The following is a 20,484-nucleotide window of genomic DNA, read 5'->3' as shown; positions in this document are numbered from 1 at the left end:
TAGTTGTCATATGAATTTTCACTCGCAAAAATTTTTTGGTTCTCTTCTAATCTTGTTAAAGCTTTCACGGTTTTGAAATATTTCTCGCTGATTTTTTTTTCGTGCAGTTTATAAATATAATTCATTCACTTTACATTGCTGCGTAGATCTCAAACCGGTTGACCATGACAAACGAGTAAACAAATAACGTCACAGTACGCCCACATCGTACGCTATTGACACCGTTTTAAAGCTTTATTAAAGTTTTAACCTTAAAAGGTAAATTGTTTTCAAAGAAAGTTTAATTAATTTTACCCTTGCAGCGATATTTTTTTACTTATTTTGAAGAGTAAGTTCCGTTTTGTTATATTTTTGTGTTTCGAAATCAAAAAGACGAATTGAAATAGTCACAAACTTTTCAAAAATGTGCTCCGAGATTAAGATATACTTGATTCTAAATAATGATCCACATTGTGAAAAGACTACTATTTATGGTTTGAGATAACGTGAAACTCCTAAACACCTGTTCGAAAATTATTTGAAAACAAGACCACGTCAGCGATATCAATTCCGAGTAAAATTAGTTAATTCAAATTCTCATCGTTCTTCACCATTCTGTTCCCGTATTTGTGCTGGCTTCAATTATTCCATCCAACATTTCTTCCTTTTTTTATAATCATATCATCATGATTGTTACACAAGGTAAAAATACAATCTTTTCCAGTTACGTTTTCGTCCCGTTGTCGCTGCTTTGTCAAAATTTAGAGAATTTGAAAAAAAAAACGTTATTGAAAATTTTCTCATTTATACTATTTTTCGTGCAGTTTATAAATAGTTTTAAATTTCTTTGCTTCTTGCGTTTCACAATCAATCTCTGGCTGGCTGACAATAGCAATCGAGCAAAACAAATAACGTCATCGTTCGCCCACATCGTACGCTATTCACAAAGTTAAGGTTGCTTTCAAATTTCAAAAAAGTTTGATAAGTTTAACTTATTTTGAACAGTGAGCTATGTTTTGTTATATTTTGTTTGCGAAAAATGTAAAACTAAAAATCCCATTCATAAGAGATGAATAGTTTTGGAGTCCTTAGTTGCCATCTATCCTTAGATATAAAGAATGTAAATCATTTAGTATTATAGACATGGAACTTGTGGATGTTATAATTAAGAGCCAGCACAAATACAGGGACAGAATGGTGAAGAACAATGAGAATTTGAACTAATTTTACTCCGCAGCTGAATTGATAGCTCTGACATGATCTGGTTCCTGAAGCAATTTTTTAAACAGGTGTTTATCCTCGTTATCTAATGCATTTGTTATTACGGATCTATTATTAGCGGAGCACCATACTTAAGAAAAAATGGTAAGCCATCGATTTTATTTTACATGGCTTGGCTGACGTCACTTCCGTCCGTCCGTCCGTGTACACAACACAGGGATCTCACTTGATGTCAAAGCAAACCTACTCACAAATACGGCTCTCAAATGCACATAAAAAATTGCTTTAGGACAATTATAGACCAGCAACAAATAAAAACAATTTCCATGTACTCAAAGTTGGATTAAGAAGTGTTCTTCAAGGATTCAGGTGTGTTTTTTAGCAACAAAAATTTTATTTTTCATGACAAGCATTTTTTTCGACGAATCGACAAATCAAAGACTTTCTCAAAACTTTTAATATTTCTATAGATAAGCTTGATTTATTTTAATGCTGGATGAAACATAACACGAAGAACAAATATTCGTTCTTTATCTAACTTTGTAAATCTTTAACAACTTGGTTGTTTTTAACAAACTATCGTATGTTTTTCGTTCAAGAAAAATGCAGCTTTGTTTGCCTCCTGTCACGGGTCCCATCGGTAAAACAAAGCTGAAGACTTTCACAAAATAATTTTATATGTTTCTAGAGATAATTTATTTAAATATTGAATGAAATGTAAAATTACACCAACTATGTGATATTGTATAAAGACCTTGTCTTTCACTTTAAAAAGCTAAAAGAAAATTCAAAAACATTTACAAATGCCAATTTACTGACAAAGAAATTCGTCATTTTGTATTTTGCATTTTATTTTGCGGCATTATTTTCTATTTTGTCCCAGTTGTTCTTGTCAAGTTTAATTGAATGTAAACTTTGTTTTTCGAAAAAGTTGGTCGTTCGTGATTTCCGTATCTTTCTCACACATGAAAACAGATGAAAACTGGTAAAATCGAATCTCAAAAACTAGTAAGCTTAAGTTTTCAAGCTTCTTGAAAAGTAGTTAAGGCTTACATGAAAGGAATAAAAATATTTTAATGAAGAATTAGGATAAGAAAACTATTTTTTAACTGTGGCTCATTTGGTTTTAACGTTCAGGGCCTCGGCATTTCTCAAGTTTAGTTGGTTAATGATATGCAGCCAATTTTCTCTCTAATGCTACCAAAGCATTTGTTTTTTATTTTCATTGCGGTAAAAATACATTAATATAAAAACATCAAAATTACTATGGAAAACCAAACATCGTTATGTAAAAGACGTACGTAGTAAGCTTATTTTTTGCTCACCTTAACCAGTTTTCAAGTCTGTTTATACTTTTGATTTATTTTTGTCCTAAAAAATTCGGGAATCTCCAAAATTTCGATTTCAATGAAAGACATCCAAGGCTGCGTAATTACCTCGCAAATAGGAAATGCAATGCATTGCAGTGCAGCCACACAAGTACCCTGACCAATCGATCAGTGCGTCGTCATCTGATGGAATTGTGAAGAACGATAAAACTTTATTACCCGCACCCACACCTTCCAAGCCTACCATCTTTAAAGTGCCTAATGGGACAGCTGGTTATGAATCTCAGTCTGAAAGTCCATCAATCGTGAAGGCCACTTGAATCAACCTCCCTCAAGGACCTCAGCACTCCAGCAGCTGGAGCTCCAAAGATATTCACGTCTTACGAAGGCATAGCACCTCTTTTGTAATTAGCGCACATTTACCCAGGGCCCGGAGCACATGTTATCGCTAGTTTGTCAGGTTGAGTTTTTCTGATCGCAAATAAAAAGGTCATATCTAACAAATATAAATAATCAAATCCACATTGAGAAAAGACGTTATGATATTAAAATATTTCCTTTTTACGGTTTCAGCGATAAGTCAAACTATTATCTTTAATGTTAGTATTCACAGTCATAATCATAATAATGATTATATATTTTTGTCATAATATAGTGGTTTTACTTGGCCCATAAAAGAATAGTAAGCGTAATACATAGCAGTAGACACTATTCCATTGTTTTCTTTTGTTTTTCTTTGCATTCACCATTTTCTAAACATCGGTTCACTGGTCAAACACAAAGCGCTCAAGCGAGGCGCCAAGGTACTTTCAAAGGATTATTCAAATTTGAATCTTGCAACCTCGACTGAATGCTTTGTGTTTGACCAGTGAACCGATGTATGGAATATGGTGAATTGTTTAAAGGGCCAAATAAATTACTCTATTATCTTTTTCGGTTTTACAGCAAGGGAAAAAGAACCATGCTGCCACATGTGATCGTCACGCTGTTATCATGCGTCACTCACGTGATCAGTGAGTTCCAATGTCAAGGTACCTGCTATTCGGGATCTTTCCCAAAGAACAAGCAAGTCATCAAGGGAAAACATCTCAGAGGATACTCCTACAAGAACATTACCATTAAGGTTCCATGCACGTGCTTCTCGTCCTGTGTCAATGACTGTCGTTGTAAGGCGTTCCAGATGAAAGATGTCAGGTGTGAGTTGCTGGATGAGGACAAGACTTCCAAGGCAGAAGACTTTGTAGATGAGACAGGATACGTGTACTATGATCTACAACAGACATTCTATAAAGGGGTGAGTTTTGATGCTTTTACTGTTATACATGATTATTGTAAGACTAAAATGAATTTTCAACTTTTTACTTAAGAAATCCCACATGGTTCATCCTGCGGGTGTGTGCTATAATGGATGCTGTAGAAAGAGTCAGTCTTGTATGAACGGAGGAACCTGTGTAGAACACTGTGAGAAACCAAAAGTCAAGTTCAGCTGCAAGTGCCCAGTCACTTACAAAGGAAACGTCTGTGAAAAGAGAGAGTTCAGTTCCTGCATTGATGTGTTGAAAGGATCTGCACCAGGTACCATGCCAGCAAATGGTACCTACATTATCACCCGTAGTGATACCAAGACTACTGTACCCGTCTATTGTGCTTTTGAAAGTCCAAACCAGGCCTGGACTCTCATCGAATCTTTCTCTCTACAAAAGAACGATATTTTGTATAAGACGAAAGTCTTCCATCAGGATCATCCGAGGAACCAGAAATCCCATAACTGGAACGACTATCGTTTGTCACTAAGCAGCATGCAGTACATCCAAACCAAGGCCACCATGTTCAGAGCTACATGTGAGTACCAAAACAGAGATTCTCTTACTCCTGATCTTTTGCTTGGATACAAGAAAGACTTTGATATCATCAATAGTGGGGAACAAAATGGATACTGTCCAAAAATGTCTTACGTGAACTTCAAAGGATATGAGTTCCAATGGCAACAAGTAACAATATGGCAGTTAAGAGATGAGTGCCATTTACACGTGGATATCTCATTGTGTTTGTGTGGATTCACGCCACCTGCAGCATCATACATTCATGACGAAGATAACTTCGGAAAATATGGAACTACAAATCCAAAATTCAAATGCACTGCAACACGGCAGTCTACCACACAGTGGTGGTTAGGAGAACAGCTATAGGGTGACCACACAGCACATCAAATGACCTTGGGATATGGGAACTTGTTACTATGGTAACACTAACCCAGTATTCAAATGCACTGCAACACAACAGTCTACCACACAGTGGTGGTTAGGAGAACAGCTATAGGGTGACCACACAGCACATCTACTGACCTTGGAATACGAAAGACTTCTGGAAAATCAACTGATTCGTTACTATGGTAGCACTAACCATTATATAAATGCACTCAATAAATGGCCTGGATCATACTGACGGTTGGGACAAACATTCTCCTAATCATTAGAAAAATCCACCTACGCTAATTTTTTAAAGCACTTTTTTATCATCAAAATCAGCTCCTGAGTTGATTCATCTATTGTGAATTGTTTGTTGGTCATCATTTTTGTGGAATGATATACAATGCTGCCATATTGACAAATTTCCCAAATACAAAAAAATTAACATTGTCAAGATGCGTGATGATGGCCAACTATATGATGGCCCTGAAACCGCTCCTAGGCCCGTGCACACTTGGATCTTCGTGATCAGATGATCTTGAAAAATGTATAGGCATTGGTTCGACAATTAGTATTTCAGTCGAGATTTATGACTCCAAGTCTGCCACTTTTTCTTGAAAAAGTTATAAAACTTGAACGAAAGCACCAACACTTAAAAACGATATTTGAAAATAGATTACCTTTTGCTGGTTGTGTTTTCCATAAAAAATCTCGTGTCATTGCCAGCCGGAAGCATCGCACAGAATCCGCCATTATTGTCATAGGGACATGTAGTTACGGCTCAAAGTTGTCAATCAACATCAGTAATTGGGGTTCACACTTTTAGAAACAGGCTGAATTTTTAATTTTACTACTTGTTTCATTCTTCAAACAGCTTATTGAGCTTGCATTAGAGATATCCGTCTGAAAGCCTACGAATGGCTTTTTAACTATTTAGTGAAATACCTGCTCCTAGAAAATTAGATTCAGTTTCTTAAAGAAAAACTTTCCTGCAAATTTATCTTTAAAAGTGCAGACTCAAATCAGCTTCACATGAGAAACTCCACTACTTCGTTTCAAAGCTGAAGTCAAAACTGAACGAATTATACTGACTGAAGATAATTATGACATAATAATGACGTAATGTGCGCGCGCATTTGTAGCAATCCCGAGCCCAGAGAGTTTTCCGGTTTTGTTCAGCGTGCTGAGCAGGCGCTAACGATAAAGCAGGGAGGCGCTGGAGGACTATGGGTACATTATTTATTTGTGGTTAATTCGATAACTTGGCCCAGGCCACCTTTTTTCTTTTTTCTTTCCTTTTTTCAAAATTGTTGCATGAAATATCGGATACAAAACATGGAAATAAATAATTCGTTAAACCAAAGTATTAGGGGTTTCGGTGTTCGTTAAACTTATAATTTGACAAGCTGACGAAAGTAAAAATCTCGGACCTCTACTAGATCGCAAAAATATGAAAAGCGTTCTCGTTCGTCGAGTAAATCGAAAATTACGGAGAACACACGTGACTACGAAGCATTTTTAATGAATCTTATGAACAACACCTTTTGCGTTTGTATACATAGCAATAAGCGAAATGTCGTACAAATTTCTAAATCATTCATTACCTTTGAATTTAACATAAAGCTATCAAGCATTATTATTCTATAGGCTGTGATGTGCTCTTCTTGCGTTACCCAATCAAAAGGACATATCAAGAGATTGCGTGACATTTTGCCGGGGTAACGCAATGAGAAGCAAAATAATTTTAAACTCAAAGGCTTGCAAACTCAATATCACTTTGTCACTCCGTTGCCCTTTCTAAATAAACAAGGTGTGGCCATGTTAGACGATATTCATTTTTTCCTGTGTCTTCCCACATATTTATATTCTTTATGAATGGTAACAAACCAACTATTATGATCAACAGTCAAGTAACTGTCATTTATATTTTTGGCATGGTTTTCACAGCCGCCATGTTGGATGAATTTAACGAAAGATTTGTCATTAGTCTCTTTTGTTATATCATCCAACATGGCCGTCGTCTCTTTTATTTCATTCTCTTAGGAATGATTGAAAATCATAGCCGCAATATAGCAACGGAGAAATAAAGTAGCATTAAGTGATACCTTATCTAGAATACTCAAATAAATTCATGCAACATATTATCGCATGCAATCGTCGAGCAAAACATTGATTTTAAAATCTAAAGCACAAAATAAAGCGAGCTTAATTTAATTTATTTCAATGGCAACAGTAATAGCAATACCAACACAAACACTGAATACTAAAAGAAATGGAATATTGCCCATGGATTATTTCATTAAGTTTTGAAATGCGGTTGAAATGATAGGATTCGGAAAAGGTCATGAACTAGACGGAGAACTTTACATGAGCCGAACCTAACGACATCAAAGAAGACCGCCTTGATATTCATTGTTTCAATTAGGTTTGGCTCATGTGAAGTTCAAGATTTGGCCTGAACCTAGGTGAACATTTTACGAATTACTAAACTGTTAATGGTAGTTTAGGCATTCTCCTATCCCCTATCCTTAATGAAACCCTTGATTACCCATGGTAAAAATAAAAAGTACCGATGACTTTATGAAATTATTTAAATTTAGATCATTTACCTCATTTGAAATAACGAGTATCAAAATGACAGCCTTCCAATAAGATATGTTTTGCATGGGTCTGATCAGAGGAGGGGTTTGCTGCTGGCATGCCCATGTTTCCCTAACCTGTGAGCAGAGCCGTTATTCTTCCCCCCTGTATGGCTGAGCAGCAGGATGTAAAGCCTTCCAATAAGATAGGTTTTGCATGGGTCGGATCAGAGGAGGGGTTTGCTGCTGGCATGCCCATGTTTCCCTCTCCTGTGAGCAGAGGTTATTCTTCCCCTTTGTATGGCTGAGCGGCAGGATGTAAAGCCTTCCAATAAGATAGGTTTTGCATGGGTCTGATCAGAGGAGGGGTTTGCTGCTGGCATGCCCATGTTTCCCTACCCTGTGAGCAGAGGTTATTCTTCCCCTTTGTATGGCTGAGTAAAGCCTAAGGTGAGGGCAGATGATTAGCGATGATTTTTACACCAATATCTATTATAAACAGAATTTGTTTTCTTTCGTGTTGTTCGCTCTTCTGTCTTTTTTTCTTTACCAGTGATGAAAACTCAAACGACGAGGGTCCGCAATCTCTTTGCAGTCAATCAGTTATTTTCTATGTGTTGTTTACATGAATATCTGGTACTGATCTAGAAGAATGTGCCGGGGAACTCTTAGGACTTCCAAGAAGACTCCCGGCATATACGAAACACTAATTTGTACACATTGAGGGTAATGATTTTCGCCTACCTATTAATAGCAGTCAAAAAAATATGCATAGTTCAAACGTGCCAATTTTTAATTGAATTGGTAATTTTCTCTTAATTTTCTTCCTTTCTTTAAGTCAAATTCTTTTCAACACAGATACTAGTTACCTACCTTATCAATGGAAAGAGCTTCTAGAATGAAAATACTGCAGTATGACGGAGTCTGTAATTGACGTTCCAAATCTTCACAGATAGATTTACTTGTGAGGTCTGCCTCAGAGGACTCCTGTAGGTTCACACCCAAAACCAGGTTATGACTTAGGGACTGTGCAATAATTATTGGGAGGGGGGGGGGGGGGTTCTAAAATTCTCCAAATTGGGCTTAAATTGAAGCTAACCCCCCTGTGCTAAACGTAAAATAACTTCTCACTCCTCCCCCTTTTGAAATGAAATAACTATCACCCCCACCCCCCCAATACATCATGATACACGACAATGCAAATATTGTGAGATGCAAAAATGAGACCACTGAAATACTACAAAAGTGTGAACAAATAAAAACAAAGATCATGATGATAGCTTGTTTTCAAAAAGAAGTGGGAAACTCCAAGAAATTCAACTCAGTGTTTCTGCACTTTATTACTACTGGTATTGAAAGAAAAATTAGAGATTCGTTGGATGACATGGATAAAGCAAAGGAAAATTACTATGCTACCTATATGATTGGATCGAAACAGAAGTCATCAATTTCACGGAGCGGAGAAAAGAAAAAAAAAAAAAAAAAGAAAAAAGCTGAAAAACCGGCAAATCCTCGGCAACAGAACATAGGAAAAAAAGGACATGTCTTATATTTAATTCCTTAGGAGGAAATCCTTCAGCAAAAATTACAGCCCTGAGATATATGGCATCCGACAACTTGACAATATTGATGAGGACACTCTACTAATATTTACATCTCAAACTGACAAATCCTGCCTGAGGGATCTTCTTTCTTCGAAATGTTTTGTTGGGGAAAAGAGGGAGCTTGTTCAGAACTTCTGTTTTAATTATCCTTGACATAGCACTAAATATCATCAACATAAAGCTGGAAGAATTATTACAAAGCAAAACAAAAAAGACATGACATAGTCAGTTGTCTTATATACAGTATAGAAAGTTGTTTTTTTGTACTGTTCTTATACAAAGGATACTCAGTTTATACATTATATTTCAACACATATGGTTTTGAGGTTGCACCAGTGAAAAGTTGTGTTCTTTATACAGTAAAAAATATAACAATGTTTATTTTAAATAGTACGTTTATATGCATCTTTTTAATTTTATAGTGAACAAAATCCCATATTGACTTAAGACCCCCCTCTCCATATTTAAGCAATTAGCTTCTAACTCCCCCTACCCTATACTCCAATTTAACTTTTGATCCCCCCCCCCCCCCCCCCCATTAATTTTAGAACCTCCCACCCCCTCCCGATGATTATTGCACAGTCCCTGATTGGGGACTAAACTTAAGTACTTAGCCAAGCAAAGAGTCCTCGAAAGTTGACACTGAATATAGGGTCAAATTAAAGCTGCGTCAGATATCAAGCTTGGGACGAGTAGGCGTGATATCTGTTTCTCATATGACAGGTGTATTTATAACCGACTTGTTTGTTAGAACAGCATGCCCCAAAACAACACTCTTTTCTTATCACCCAGAACAAAACATTCGCAGTTTCCCAATTAACAATATTTGACATTTGTTTGCATTAAACACTTCAACAAATGCTGTCAACAAAATTCCATCTAACGCTACACATTTCATCAATACATCTTTATTTTATTTAAAAGTTCTTATCAATAAACCATTTTCGAATTAGTCAAACTAGTACCACTGTGTTTCTTGATCACAGAGTCATTTACACAGGGTAAGCCTTGTATCAGTGTCCAAATATTCACAAATACCAACGGTAAAGTAAAGAATGCACACCTTTATCAATACAAACACTTTGAAATCCCATTCAGTATCATAGACTTGGAAATTGTGGATGTTATAATTAAAGCCGCGCGCCAGCATGAATACGAATATAATATGCAATAATAGTCATACCCTATATTTATAAAGTGCACGAAAAAAATTTCCAAAAATTTTGTTATTGAGTGAAAATGCATATGACAGCGAGCATTTAAGCTAGAATATATTTTTTGTCTGCCAATAAATGTTTCTTCACATCAACGACACGTGATTGAAAACGATCTATAGGTAACATAGGAGCGGTTTCATTTTAAAAAACCGTTCGGAAGACAGATATCTAGGAGTAGAAAAAAAGCAGAATCCTCTTTATACCATATCCCATACATTATGGAGATAGCTACAGGTGATGGTATATAAAAATTTGAGTCGTTTACTATTGCTACTCCAGTGCTACTCCATACATTATGGAGATAGTTACAGGTGATGCTATATAAAAATTTGAGTCATTTACTAGTGCTACTCCAGAGCCGTTTTTCGGTGCCAATAAAAAGAAAACAAGGTGGAATCCTTATGACCATGTAGAGTTTCCAATAATACAAACCTAGGCAAACAAAAAATGTATTTGAGCATTTCTTAAAAGAGCTAAGGGCGAACGATTTTTTTAATCGTTTTTTAGACTAAATCTATCGGAGAATTCGCTCTGTTAACCAAAATGGCGGCAAAAATTTCAAGACATTGTTTTATGACAACAATCTATCTTAATGACTTTAAATATATATCATTCGAATTTACAACATGCACTAAAGATGTTTGATTAATTTGGCAAATATTCATTAATTTCTATGGTACACGAAATTATAGCAGAAAGTCGGACTATCGCGCGAAGCCAAATCAAATTTGCACTCAATGAAAACGGCGAAACGATCTGAACTTTCCTATACTAAGTCGTTTCATAGTTCTCTAAAAGATATCAAGGAATCAAGTTTATAGCATTGAATTTGATTTCATAATTAATTTTTGTTATTAACTTGGTCTACAAGACGTACATCACGCGACGAGATCTTCCATAGACAAAAAATATTAAATGCTCGCTGTCAATATATGAATTTTCACTCAATAACAAAATTGTTGGTTCTTTTCTATAAAGCTTTTGCGGTTTTGAAATGTTTCTCGCTTATATTTTTTTCGTTCGTGCAGTTTATAAATAGGTCATTCACTTTGCATTGCTGCATTTCGCAATAGATCTCCTATGTCTGCCAGTTGACCATGACAATCGAGCAAAACAAATAATGTCACAGTACGCCCACATCGTACGCTATTCACAAAATTAAGGTGTTTTTCAAGAAAAGGTTTAATTGGTTTAATTTACGATTGCAGCGACATTTTTATATTATTTTGAAGGGTTAGCTCCGTTTTGTTATATATTTTTATTTCGACATCAAAAAGACGAAATAGTCACAAACCGTTTAAAATGTGCACCGAGTTTAAGATCTACTCATTCTAAATAATGATCCACATTGAGAAAAGACTACTTTTTAGGTTTGAGATAACGTGAAACTCCTATCTTTAATATTAGTATTCACAGTAATAATAATAAATAAATCCGTAAAAATAGCCACAAATGCATCATATAACGAGGATAAACACCTGTTTGAAAATTGTTTGTAAACCAAAGATGTCAGAGCTATCAATTCAGATGCAGAGTAAAATTAGTTCAAATTCTTATTGTTCTTCACCATTCTGTCCCTGTATTCGTGCTGGCGTCTTTAATAATAACATCAACAAATTCCAAGCCTATAATAATAAATGGAATTTCAAAGTGTTTGCATTGTTGTTGTGCATTCTTTACTTTACCGTTGGTATTTGTGAATATTTGGACACTGCCATACAAGGCTAACCCCGTGTAAAGTAGTCTTTGCTCAAGTAACACAGTGGTACTAGTTTGACTAATTCGAAAATGGTTTATTGATAAGAACTCTTAAAATAAAATAAAGCCGGTGCATTGAGGAAAAGTGTAGCGGTAGATGGAATTTTGTTGACAGCATTTGTTGAAGTGTTTAATGCAAACAAATGTCAAATATTGTTAATTTGGGAAACTGCGAATGTTTTGTTTTATTAAAACCATACTGGGTGATGAGAAAAGAGTGTTGTTTTGGGGCATGCTGTTCTAACAACCAAGTCGGTTATAAATACACCTGTCATATGGGAAACAGATATCACGCCTACTCGATGTCCCCAGTTTAATATCTGACGAGGCTTTAATCTGACCTTATATTCAGTGTCAACGTTCGAGGATTCTTCGCCTGGCTGTGTTCAAGTGTGTTTATACCCTAATCTACGCACAGTAAATTGAGATCCCAATAAGTCATAACCTGCTTGTGAGTGAGAACCTCGGAGTCCTCTGAGGCAGACCTCACAAGTAAATCTATCTTTGAAAATTTGGAACGACCATTAGACTCGGTCATACAGTATATCCATTCTAGAAACTCTTCCCCGATTGACAAGGTAGGTAACTAGTATTTGTGTTGAAAAGAATATGACTTAAGAAGGAAGGAAGAAAATTAGGAGAAAATTGCCTATAAAATCAAGAATTGGGATATTTGAACTATGCATATTTTTTTGACCGCTATTAATAGGTAAACGAAAATCATTACCCTCAATGTGTGTGTACAAATTAGTGTTTCGTATATGCCGAGAGTCTTCTTGGAAGTCTTAAGAGTTCCCCACATTCTTCTAGCGATCAGTACCAGTTCTTCATGTAAACAACACATAGAAAATAACTGATTGACTGCGATTGCGAACCCTCGTCATTTGAGTTTTCATCATTGGTAAAGAAAAAAAGAAAGAAAAAAAAAAAAAAGGAAGACCTTATAACGCGAAAGAAAAAATCTGTTTATTATAGAAATTGGTGTAATAATCATCGATAAATATATTTTTCTCTATTACTAAAGTTATATTTTCACATGTGAAGATAACACCCTTGGTAAGAATCGCTTATGAATTGGATTAAAATCCACTAAAATGGTATTTCGTTAATAACTAGATGTTAAACAGAACTGATTACAAGGTCGCTTAGAGATACGGAGTATATCTATCTCGTGTTTAGAATACTCTTGTTCACTGACTGCGCTGTCCCGTTAGCTAGCGCGGTATCTATTACATGCATGGATAAAATATATTACATGTCTCAAATACAGACCCTCGGTGATCGGATTAATGCTGAAGGCCAGTCAGTAAATATCGCGCATTTTGATATATAACTGATCTACTGTTAATGAAATTCTTCGGTATCAAGATTTCTTTCAAAAGTTCTAGTTTTCATACATGACGTTTGCCTGAACGACGGTTAAGCAAAATGGCTGACTTTTATCGTTCAAATCGAATTTGTAACTTCAAACGATTCTCTATCTTTTAATTTGAATATCAACAGTAAAGTCAAGAAATTTTTTTTTGAAAGTAATGTCTGGGTCTTTATTTCAGGTTAATGCTACTAATTAACGAACTACTTGTTATTTTGCGCTGGAAATTGAAAAGATGCTAAAACAATATTGAATTTAAGATAAACAACTGCATTATGACTGTCTTTATATTTTGGAAAAAAGCGTGGTCTATGATAAAGTTATATTTTTTAAATACCATCACCTGTAGCTATCTCCATAATGTATGGGATACGGAATAAAGAAGATTCTGCTTTTTCTTAACCTTAGATATCTGTCTTCCGAACGGTTTTTTAAAAAGAAACCGCTCCTTTATTTGTGACGTTCCCGATCTTACCTATAGATCGTTTTGAATCAGGTGTCGTTTAATGCTACTCCAGAGTTTTTCGATGCCAATAAAAAGAAAACAATCCTTATGACCATGTAGAGTTTCCAATGATACGAATTTGCGCAACAAAAATAGTATTTGAGCATTTCTGAAAAGAGCTATGGGCGAACGAAATTTTTTCGTTTTTAAACTAAATTTATATGGAGAATTCTCTCTGTCAACCAAAATGGCGGCAAAAATTTCAATAAACTGTTTTATGACAACAATTTTTCTTACTGACTTTAAACATATATCAATCGCATTTATAAACATGTACTAAAGATGTTTGATTAATTTGGCGAATATTTAATGATTTCTATGGTTTTTCTGACACGAAATTATAGCAGAAGGTCGGACTATCGCGCAAAGCCAAATCAAATTTGCACTCAAAGAAAACGGTGAAACGATCTGAACTTTGCTACACTAAGTCGTTTCATAGTTCTCTAAAAGATATCAAGGAATTAAGCTTATAGCATAGATTTCGAAATCATAAGTAATTTTTGTTATTATCTTGGTCTACAAGACGTACATCACGTGACGGAATTTGCCATAAGTATGTGAAGAAACATTTATTGGCAGACAAAAATATATTTTAGCTTAAATGCTAGCTGTCATATGAATTTTCACTTGCAAAACATTTTTTTTGGTTCTCTTCTAGTCTTGTCAAAGCTTTCACGGTTTTGAAGTGTTTCTCACTGATATTTTTTTCGTGCAGTTTATAAATAGGTCATTCACTTTGCATTGCTGCCTTTCACAATAGATCTCTGGCGGTTGACCATGACAATCAAGCAAAACAAATAGTTAAAAAAAACAAAAAAAGTTAAGGTTGTTTTCAAAAATGGTTTAATTGATTTTACCATTGCAGCGCCTTTTTTTAAACTTAATTTGAAGAGTAAGATCCGTTTTGTTATATTTTTAATTTGTATTTCAACATCAAAAAGACGAAATAGTCACAAACTTTTTAAAAATGTGCTTGGAGTTTAAGATCAGAGAGTAAAATTAGTTCAAATTCTCATTGTTCTTCACCATTCTGTCCTCGTATTCAGTCAGTGTCAAGAGCATATGTTATCGTTACTTAGTAAAGCTGAGTTTTTGTGATCGCAAATGAAATGGTCATATCTAACAACTAGTGACGAGGATCAATACTAGCAACCTGCCTTAAACTTTAAACTACGTCTTTCCACCAAGCAAAGGTAAATTCGTAATAGCCGCTCCAGAGACGATAGGAATTATTTAGCCGTTTGATGACTCCTTAGAAGCAGTGAAGAAAAAGGCGGCACTCTTAATTTGCTTCGTGGTTTGACAGCTCCAGTCATGCTCAAAGACAAGTCTTACAAAGAAATAATGGAGTTGCTAGAAAATCAACTATCACCACGGCTCATTGAAATTGTAGGACGATTCCATTTCTATCGACGATCCTAAAAAGCCAGCGAATCCATCAATAACTTCATAGCTTCTCTCAAACAAATGACCAAAGACTGATTTTTGGATCTTTGTTATCCCAAGCTTTGAGAGATCAGTTCTTATGTGTGGAACAGAAATCAAATCAGATCAGAACTCCGCGGAAACTAGCTGAGCTGCTGTGCGAACGAGACCTCAAATTTGAAAAGCAATGTCTATTGCGCAAACAATGGAACAAGCTGCAAGAGATGCCAGTGAGCTTCAAGAGAGCCATAAACCAACTGGGAACCCCTCACCACCACCGTACAGGTTTTCAAAATCGACCACTCCAAGATATGCCAAAGTTGTGGAAAACAGGACATCCCCGCAAAAACTGAAAGTTTTTCATCGTCTTGTCATAGATGCAACAAGAGGGCATATGGTCTCCATATGCCGCAAGTCAAAGGAATGCTGCACACGATTCTCAACAATTCTCATCCAACCAATTGCATAAACAATGTCACCGACGAGCAACAAACCGAAAACGGGGTGGAAGAAGACATTCCTCTTCTTCACATCTTCCAGCGTGAGAACCCAACTACCACACTTATAATGGTAGCTGTCAACATTGATGGTAAGCGAGTGAACATGGAACTTGACACTGGATCAGCAGTCTCTGTCATCATGGTCCCTATCAATATACAAGGAAACGCTCCAGCACCTACCCCTCATAAGTACCCATGTAAAGCGGCGCACGTACACGATATCACCCAAAGGCACCATCATGTTGTGCGGTGATTCCAAGGTTACTCTCAACCCTGAGTTGGTAGTTGACACATACCCCCTACCCTCTTTGGATAACCTACAAGAAAAAATCAATGGTGGTACCTTTTCTCAAATCTAGATCTCTCGAAGGCGTAATCCAAAATCCTACTGCATGAGGTGTCGAAAAATACACCACGCTTACCACTCATAAGGGCTTGTACACATATAACCGCCCCCTTTCCGGATTGCATCTGCTGCCGCCATTTTTAGCAATCCATGGACCAAGTCTTTCTAGGTCTACGGAACGTGCTGTGCTACGAAGATTATATTCCCGTGACTGGAAAGGATCGAGAGGAACACCTGGAAAACATAGAAACCTAGTCCTACAGCAACTACAAGAATATGGTGTCACCGTACAACCACAGAAATGTGCAGTCAGGAAGAGTTCACTTAAGTTCCTGGATCAACTAGTCGACAGTGAGGGAATCCACCCTCTCACAGACAAAGGTGAGGCTATCAAGGCAGCTCCACCACCAAAGGATGCCTCACAGTTGCGTTACTTCCTGGGACTTGTAAAATACTACTAGAAGTTCCTCCCAAATCTAATTGAAATCCTGCACCCACTTTACGAATTGTTCCGAAAATAAGTGGAATGGTCAGAGAAATGTCAAGAGTCCTTTGAAAAAGTCAAATCTATGATAACAGCCGAGGATGTATTAGTCCCCTAGGACTCAGAACTTCTTTTAATTTGGTTCTGGATTGTGGTGCTTCGTCTTATGGCCTTGCATTGAGCAGTCCTCTGACACAAACTTCCAGATGTTGGTGAAAAACCCATAGTGTTCGCTTTACGCTTTCTCAACAAGAGAGAAAGGGACTAAGCACAGATAGACAAGAAAACGTTGTCCATTGTATTTGGAATGACAAAGTTTCATCTATACATTAACGGCCGACGATTCACGCTAGGGAACTGATCTCCGACCAACTGATGGTCATACTAAGTCCCAAGATGGGCATTCAACCGATTGCCGCCATGCGCGCGCGCATGCAGAGATGGGCAACGAAGCTTGCCGCGTACTCCCATACGATGTCCAATACCAACCATTATAGGATTACCCTAAAGCAGATGCCCTATCTCGACTACCACGATCAGGCCCCATCCAGTAAGGCACGGTTGATTTTGCAGACGTCTACCATTGAACCAACTGGATCCGCTGCCGCATAAATAGTCAAGCATGAAACATTGGAAGATCCAGTCCTCAGAGAAGTCTACAAAATGGTACTCAGTGGCTTTCCCAAAGCGATAGATGACCCAAGCCTCAAGCCCTACCGTCTTTGTTCAAGTGAACTATGCGTGACCACCGAGTCGTGATACCCAATGCACTACAATACCAAATCCTCGAAACGTTGCATAATGGTCACCTAGGGGTTGTCAAGATAAAGGAAATTGCTAGAAATTACGCTGGATGGCCTGGCATGGACAAAAACATGAGAGCTTGGCACCAAGTTGTGCTTCTTTAACACAACACGCAATCCACCGCCATCACAACAGCACCCTTCGGCCCTCCCTAGTGGGCCTTGGAAAAAAGTCCACATCGGCCTCGCCGGCCCAGTCGACAACTTGTATCTCCTAATAGTCCTTGACGCACACTCCAAGTGGCCGGATTTCATACCATTGCGCACCACAACTTCACTCGCCACGATCGATGCACTCCAAGACGTGTTCGCTCGATTAGGGCTGCCACGTGTCCTAGTCAGCTCACTTCGACTGACTTTACACAGTTCCTAAAATCTGATCGAATTGTCAAGAACGATAAAACTTTATTACCCGCACCCACACCTTCTAAGCCTACCATGTTTAAAGTGCCTAGTGGGACAGCTGGTTATGAATCTCGGTCTGAAAGTCCATCAGTCGTGAAGGCCACTTGAATCAACCTTCCTCAAGGAACCTCAGCATTCCAGGATCTGGAACTCCAAAGATATTCACGTCTTACGAAGGGCATAGCACCTCTTGTGTAATTAGCGCGCTATTACCCAGGGCCCAGAGCACATGTTATCGTTAGTTTGTCAGGTTGAGTTTTTCTGAACGCAAATAAAAAAGGTCATATTAAACAAATCTAAATAAGAAGAAGACGTTATGATATGAAATTTGCTTACTTTTTTAATGGTTTCAGCGATAACATAAAACTCCTGTCTTTAATATTAGTATTCATAGTAATAACAATAATAATAATAACTAAATTTTTTGTTCTAATATAATGGTTTTACTTGGCGCCCGAAAGAATACTAAACGTAATACAAAGCAGTAGGCACTGATTCCATCGTTTTCTTTTGTTTTTCTTTGCATGTTACTCACTAATTTTAAAACTTTGTTTCACGGGCCAAATAAATCACTTTATTATCTTTTTCGAATTTACAGCAAGGGGGAAAAGAACCATGCTGTCACACGTGATCATCACGCTGTTATCATGTGTCACTCACGTGATCAGTGAGTTCCAATGTCAAGGAACCTGCTATTCGGGATCTTTCCCAAAGAACAACCAAGTCATCAAGGGAAAACATCTCAGAGGATACTCCTACAAGAACATTACCACTGATGTTCCACGCACGTGCTTCTCGTCCTGTATCAATGACTGTCGTTGTAAGGCGTTCCAGATGAAAGATGTCAGGTGTGAGTTGCTGGATGAGGACAAGACTTCCAAGGCAGCAGACTTTGTTGATGAGACAGGATACGTGTACTATGATCTACAACAGACATTCTATAAAGGGGTAAGTTTTGATGATTTTGATGTTATACATGATTATTGTAGGACTAAAATGAATTTTCAACTTTTTATTTAAGAAATCCCACATGGATGCATGCTATAATGGTTGCTGTAAAAGTCAGCCTTGTATAAACGGAGGAACCTGTGTAGAAAATTGTGAGAACGCAAAAGTCAAGTTCAGCTGCAAGTGCCCAGCCACTTACAAAGGAAAAGTCTGTGAAAAGAGAGAGGTCGGTTCCTGCATTGATGTGTTGAAAGGAGCTGCACCAGGTACCATGCCAGCAAATGGTACCTACATTATCACCCGTAGTGATACCAAGACTTCTGTACCCGTCTATTGTGCTTTTGAAAGTCCAAACCAGGCCTGGAATCTCATCGAGTCTTTCTCTCTACAAAAGAACACTTTTTATAAACAGAAAGCATTCAATCAGGATTATCCGAGGAACCAGAAATCCCATAACTGGGACGACTATCGTCTGTCGCTAAGCAGCATGCAGTACATCCAAACCAAGGCCACCATGTTCAGAGCTACGTGTGAGTACCAAAACAGAGATTCTCTTACTCCTGACTTTTTGCTTGGATACAAGACAGACTTTGATATCATCAATAGCGGTAATGAAGGGGCAACATTGTGTCCCATAATGTCTTACATGAACTTTAAAGGACACGAGTTCAAAGGGCAACGTGTACCAACGTGGCACATTAAAGATCAGTGTCATTTACACGTGGATTACTCCGTTAATAAGTGTGGATTCACACCACCCGCAGCATCATACATTCATGACGAGGATAACTTCGGAAAATATGCAACTACAAATCCAGCATTTAAATGCACTGCAACACAACAGTCTACCACACAGTGGTGGTTAGGAGAACAGCTTTAGGGTGACCACACAGTACATCTACTGACCTTGGAATATGGGATCCTGTTACTATGGTAACACTAACCCAGTATTCAAATACACTGCAGCACAACAGTCTACCACACAGTGGTGGTTAGGAGAACAGTACTAAGATGACCACACATGCAAAATAGATATTGAATGGAAAACCAACTGATTGGTTGCTATGGTAACACTAACCCATTATATAAATGCACTGCATCAAATCTCATACTATTATTAGTGGTTAGTAAAAGAAAAAGTGGCCCTGGATCACACTGAACATGGTTCAACGGACATTCTTCTAGCCTCAAAAATGACAGGAATAATCGTTATAAAAATCCACGTACGCTAATTTTCTATCGAAATAATCTCCTGAGTTGATCCATCTATTGTGAGTTGTTTGTTGATCATCTTTGTGGAATGACAAATTTCCCAAGAACAAAAGAATTTACATAGTCAAGATACGTGATGATGGCCAACTATATGATGGCCCTGAAGCAGCTCCTAGGCCCGTGCACACGTGGATCTTCCTGATCAGATGTTGAAAAATGTATAGGCATTGGTTCGACAATAAGTATCTCAGTAGATACAGTATCTGACTCCAAGTTTGCCACTTTTTCTTGAAAACGTTTTTAAACTTGAACATAAGCACCAACATTTAAAAACGATATTTGAAAATAGATTACCTTTTGTTGGTTGTGTTTTCCCATAAAAAATATCGTGTCATTGCCAGCCGGAAGCATCGCACATAATCCGCCATTATTGTCATAGGGACGTGTATTTACGACTCAAAGTTGTCATTTATCATTGCGATTGGGGTTCATACTTTTAGAAACAGGCTCAATTTTAACTTTAAACTACTAGTTTCATTTTTCAAAAAGTTTGCTGAGCTTGCATTAGAGCTATCCGTCTGGCAGCCTACGAATAGCTTTTTAACTATT

The 20,484-nt window shown here is 37.2% G+C and overlaps 2 protein-coding genes across 2 annotated transcripts; both read left to right on the top strand.

Moving 5' to 3' along the window:
• The first annotated feature begins 3,505 nt into the window (after positions 1 to 3,505).
• LOC116296747 (uncharacterized) lies at positions 3,506 to 6,562 on the top strand. The gene is made up of 2 exons (XM_031704811.2): positions 3,506 to 3,822; positions 3,896 to 6,562. The coding sequence occupies exons 1-2, from the start codon at positions 3,709 to 3,711 to the stop codon at positions 4,715 to 4,717; spliced, it is 936 nt and encodes a 311-aa protein (XP_031560671.2). The 5' UTR covers positions 3,506 to 3,708; the 3' UTR covers positions 4,718 to 6,562.
• A 5,646-nt stretch (positions 6,563 to 12,208) lies between these two features.
• On the top strand, positions 12,209 to 19,930 carry LOC116296757 (uncharacterized). Its single transcript, XM_089040135.1, has 3 exons — positions 12,209 to 12,453; positions 18,314 to 18,663; positions 18,737 to 19,930. The coding sequence occupies exons 2-3, from the start codon at positions 18,331 to 18,333 to the stop codon at positions 19,541 to 19,543; spliced, it is 1,140 nt and encodes a 379-aa protein (XP_088896261.1). The 5' UTR covers positions 12,209 to 12,453; positions 18,314 to 18,330; the 3' UTR covers positions 19,544 to 19,930.
• The last annotated feature ends 554 nt before the right edge of the window (positions 19,931 to 20,484 follow it).

Source organism: Actinia tenebrosa, unplaced genomic scaffold (genome assembly GCF_029948245.1).
Source record: "Actinia tenebrosa isolate PJP-AT-01 unplaced genomic scaffold, QUT_ActTen_1.0 PGA_scaffold7__59_contigs__length_16204524, whole genome shotgun sequence".
Lineage (NCBI taxonomy): Eukaryota > Metazoa > Cnidaria > Anthozoa > Actiniaria > Actiniidae > Actinia > Actinia tenebrosa.
Note: the sequence above shows the minus strand (reverse complement) of the source record. Positions and strands in the feature narration are given on the sequence as shown.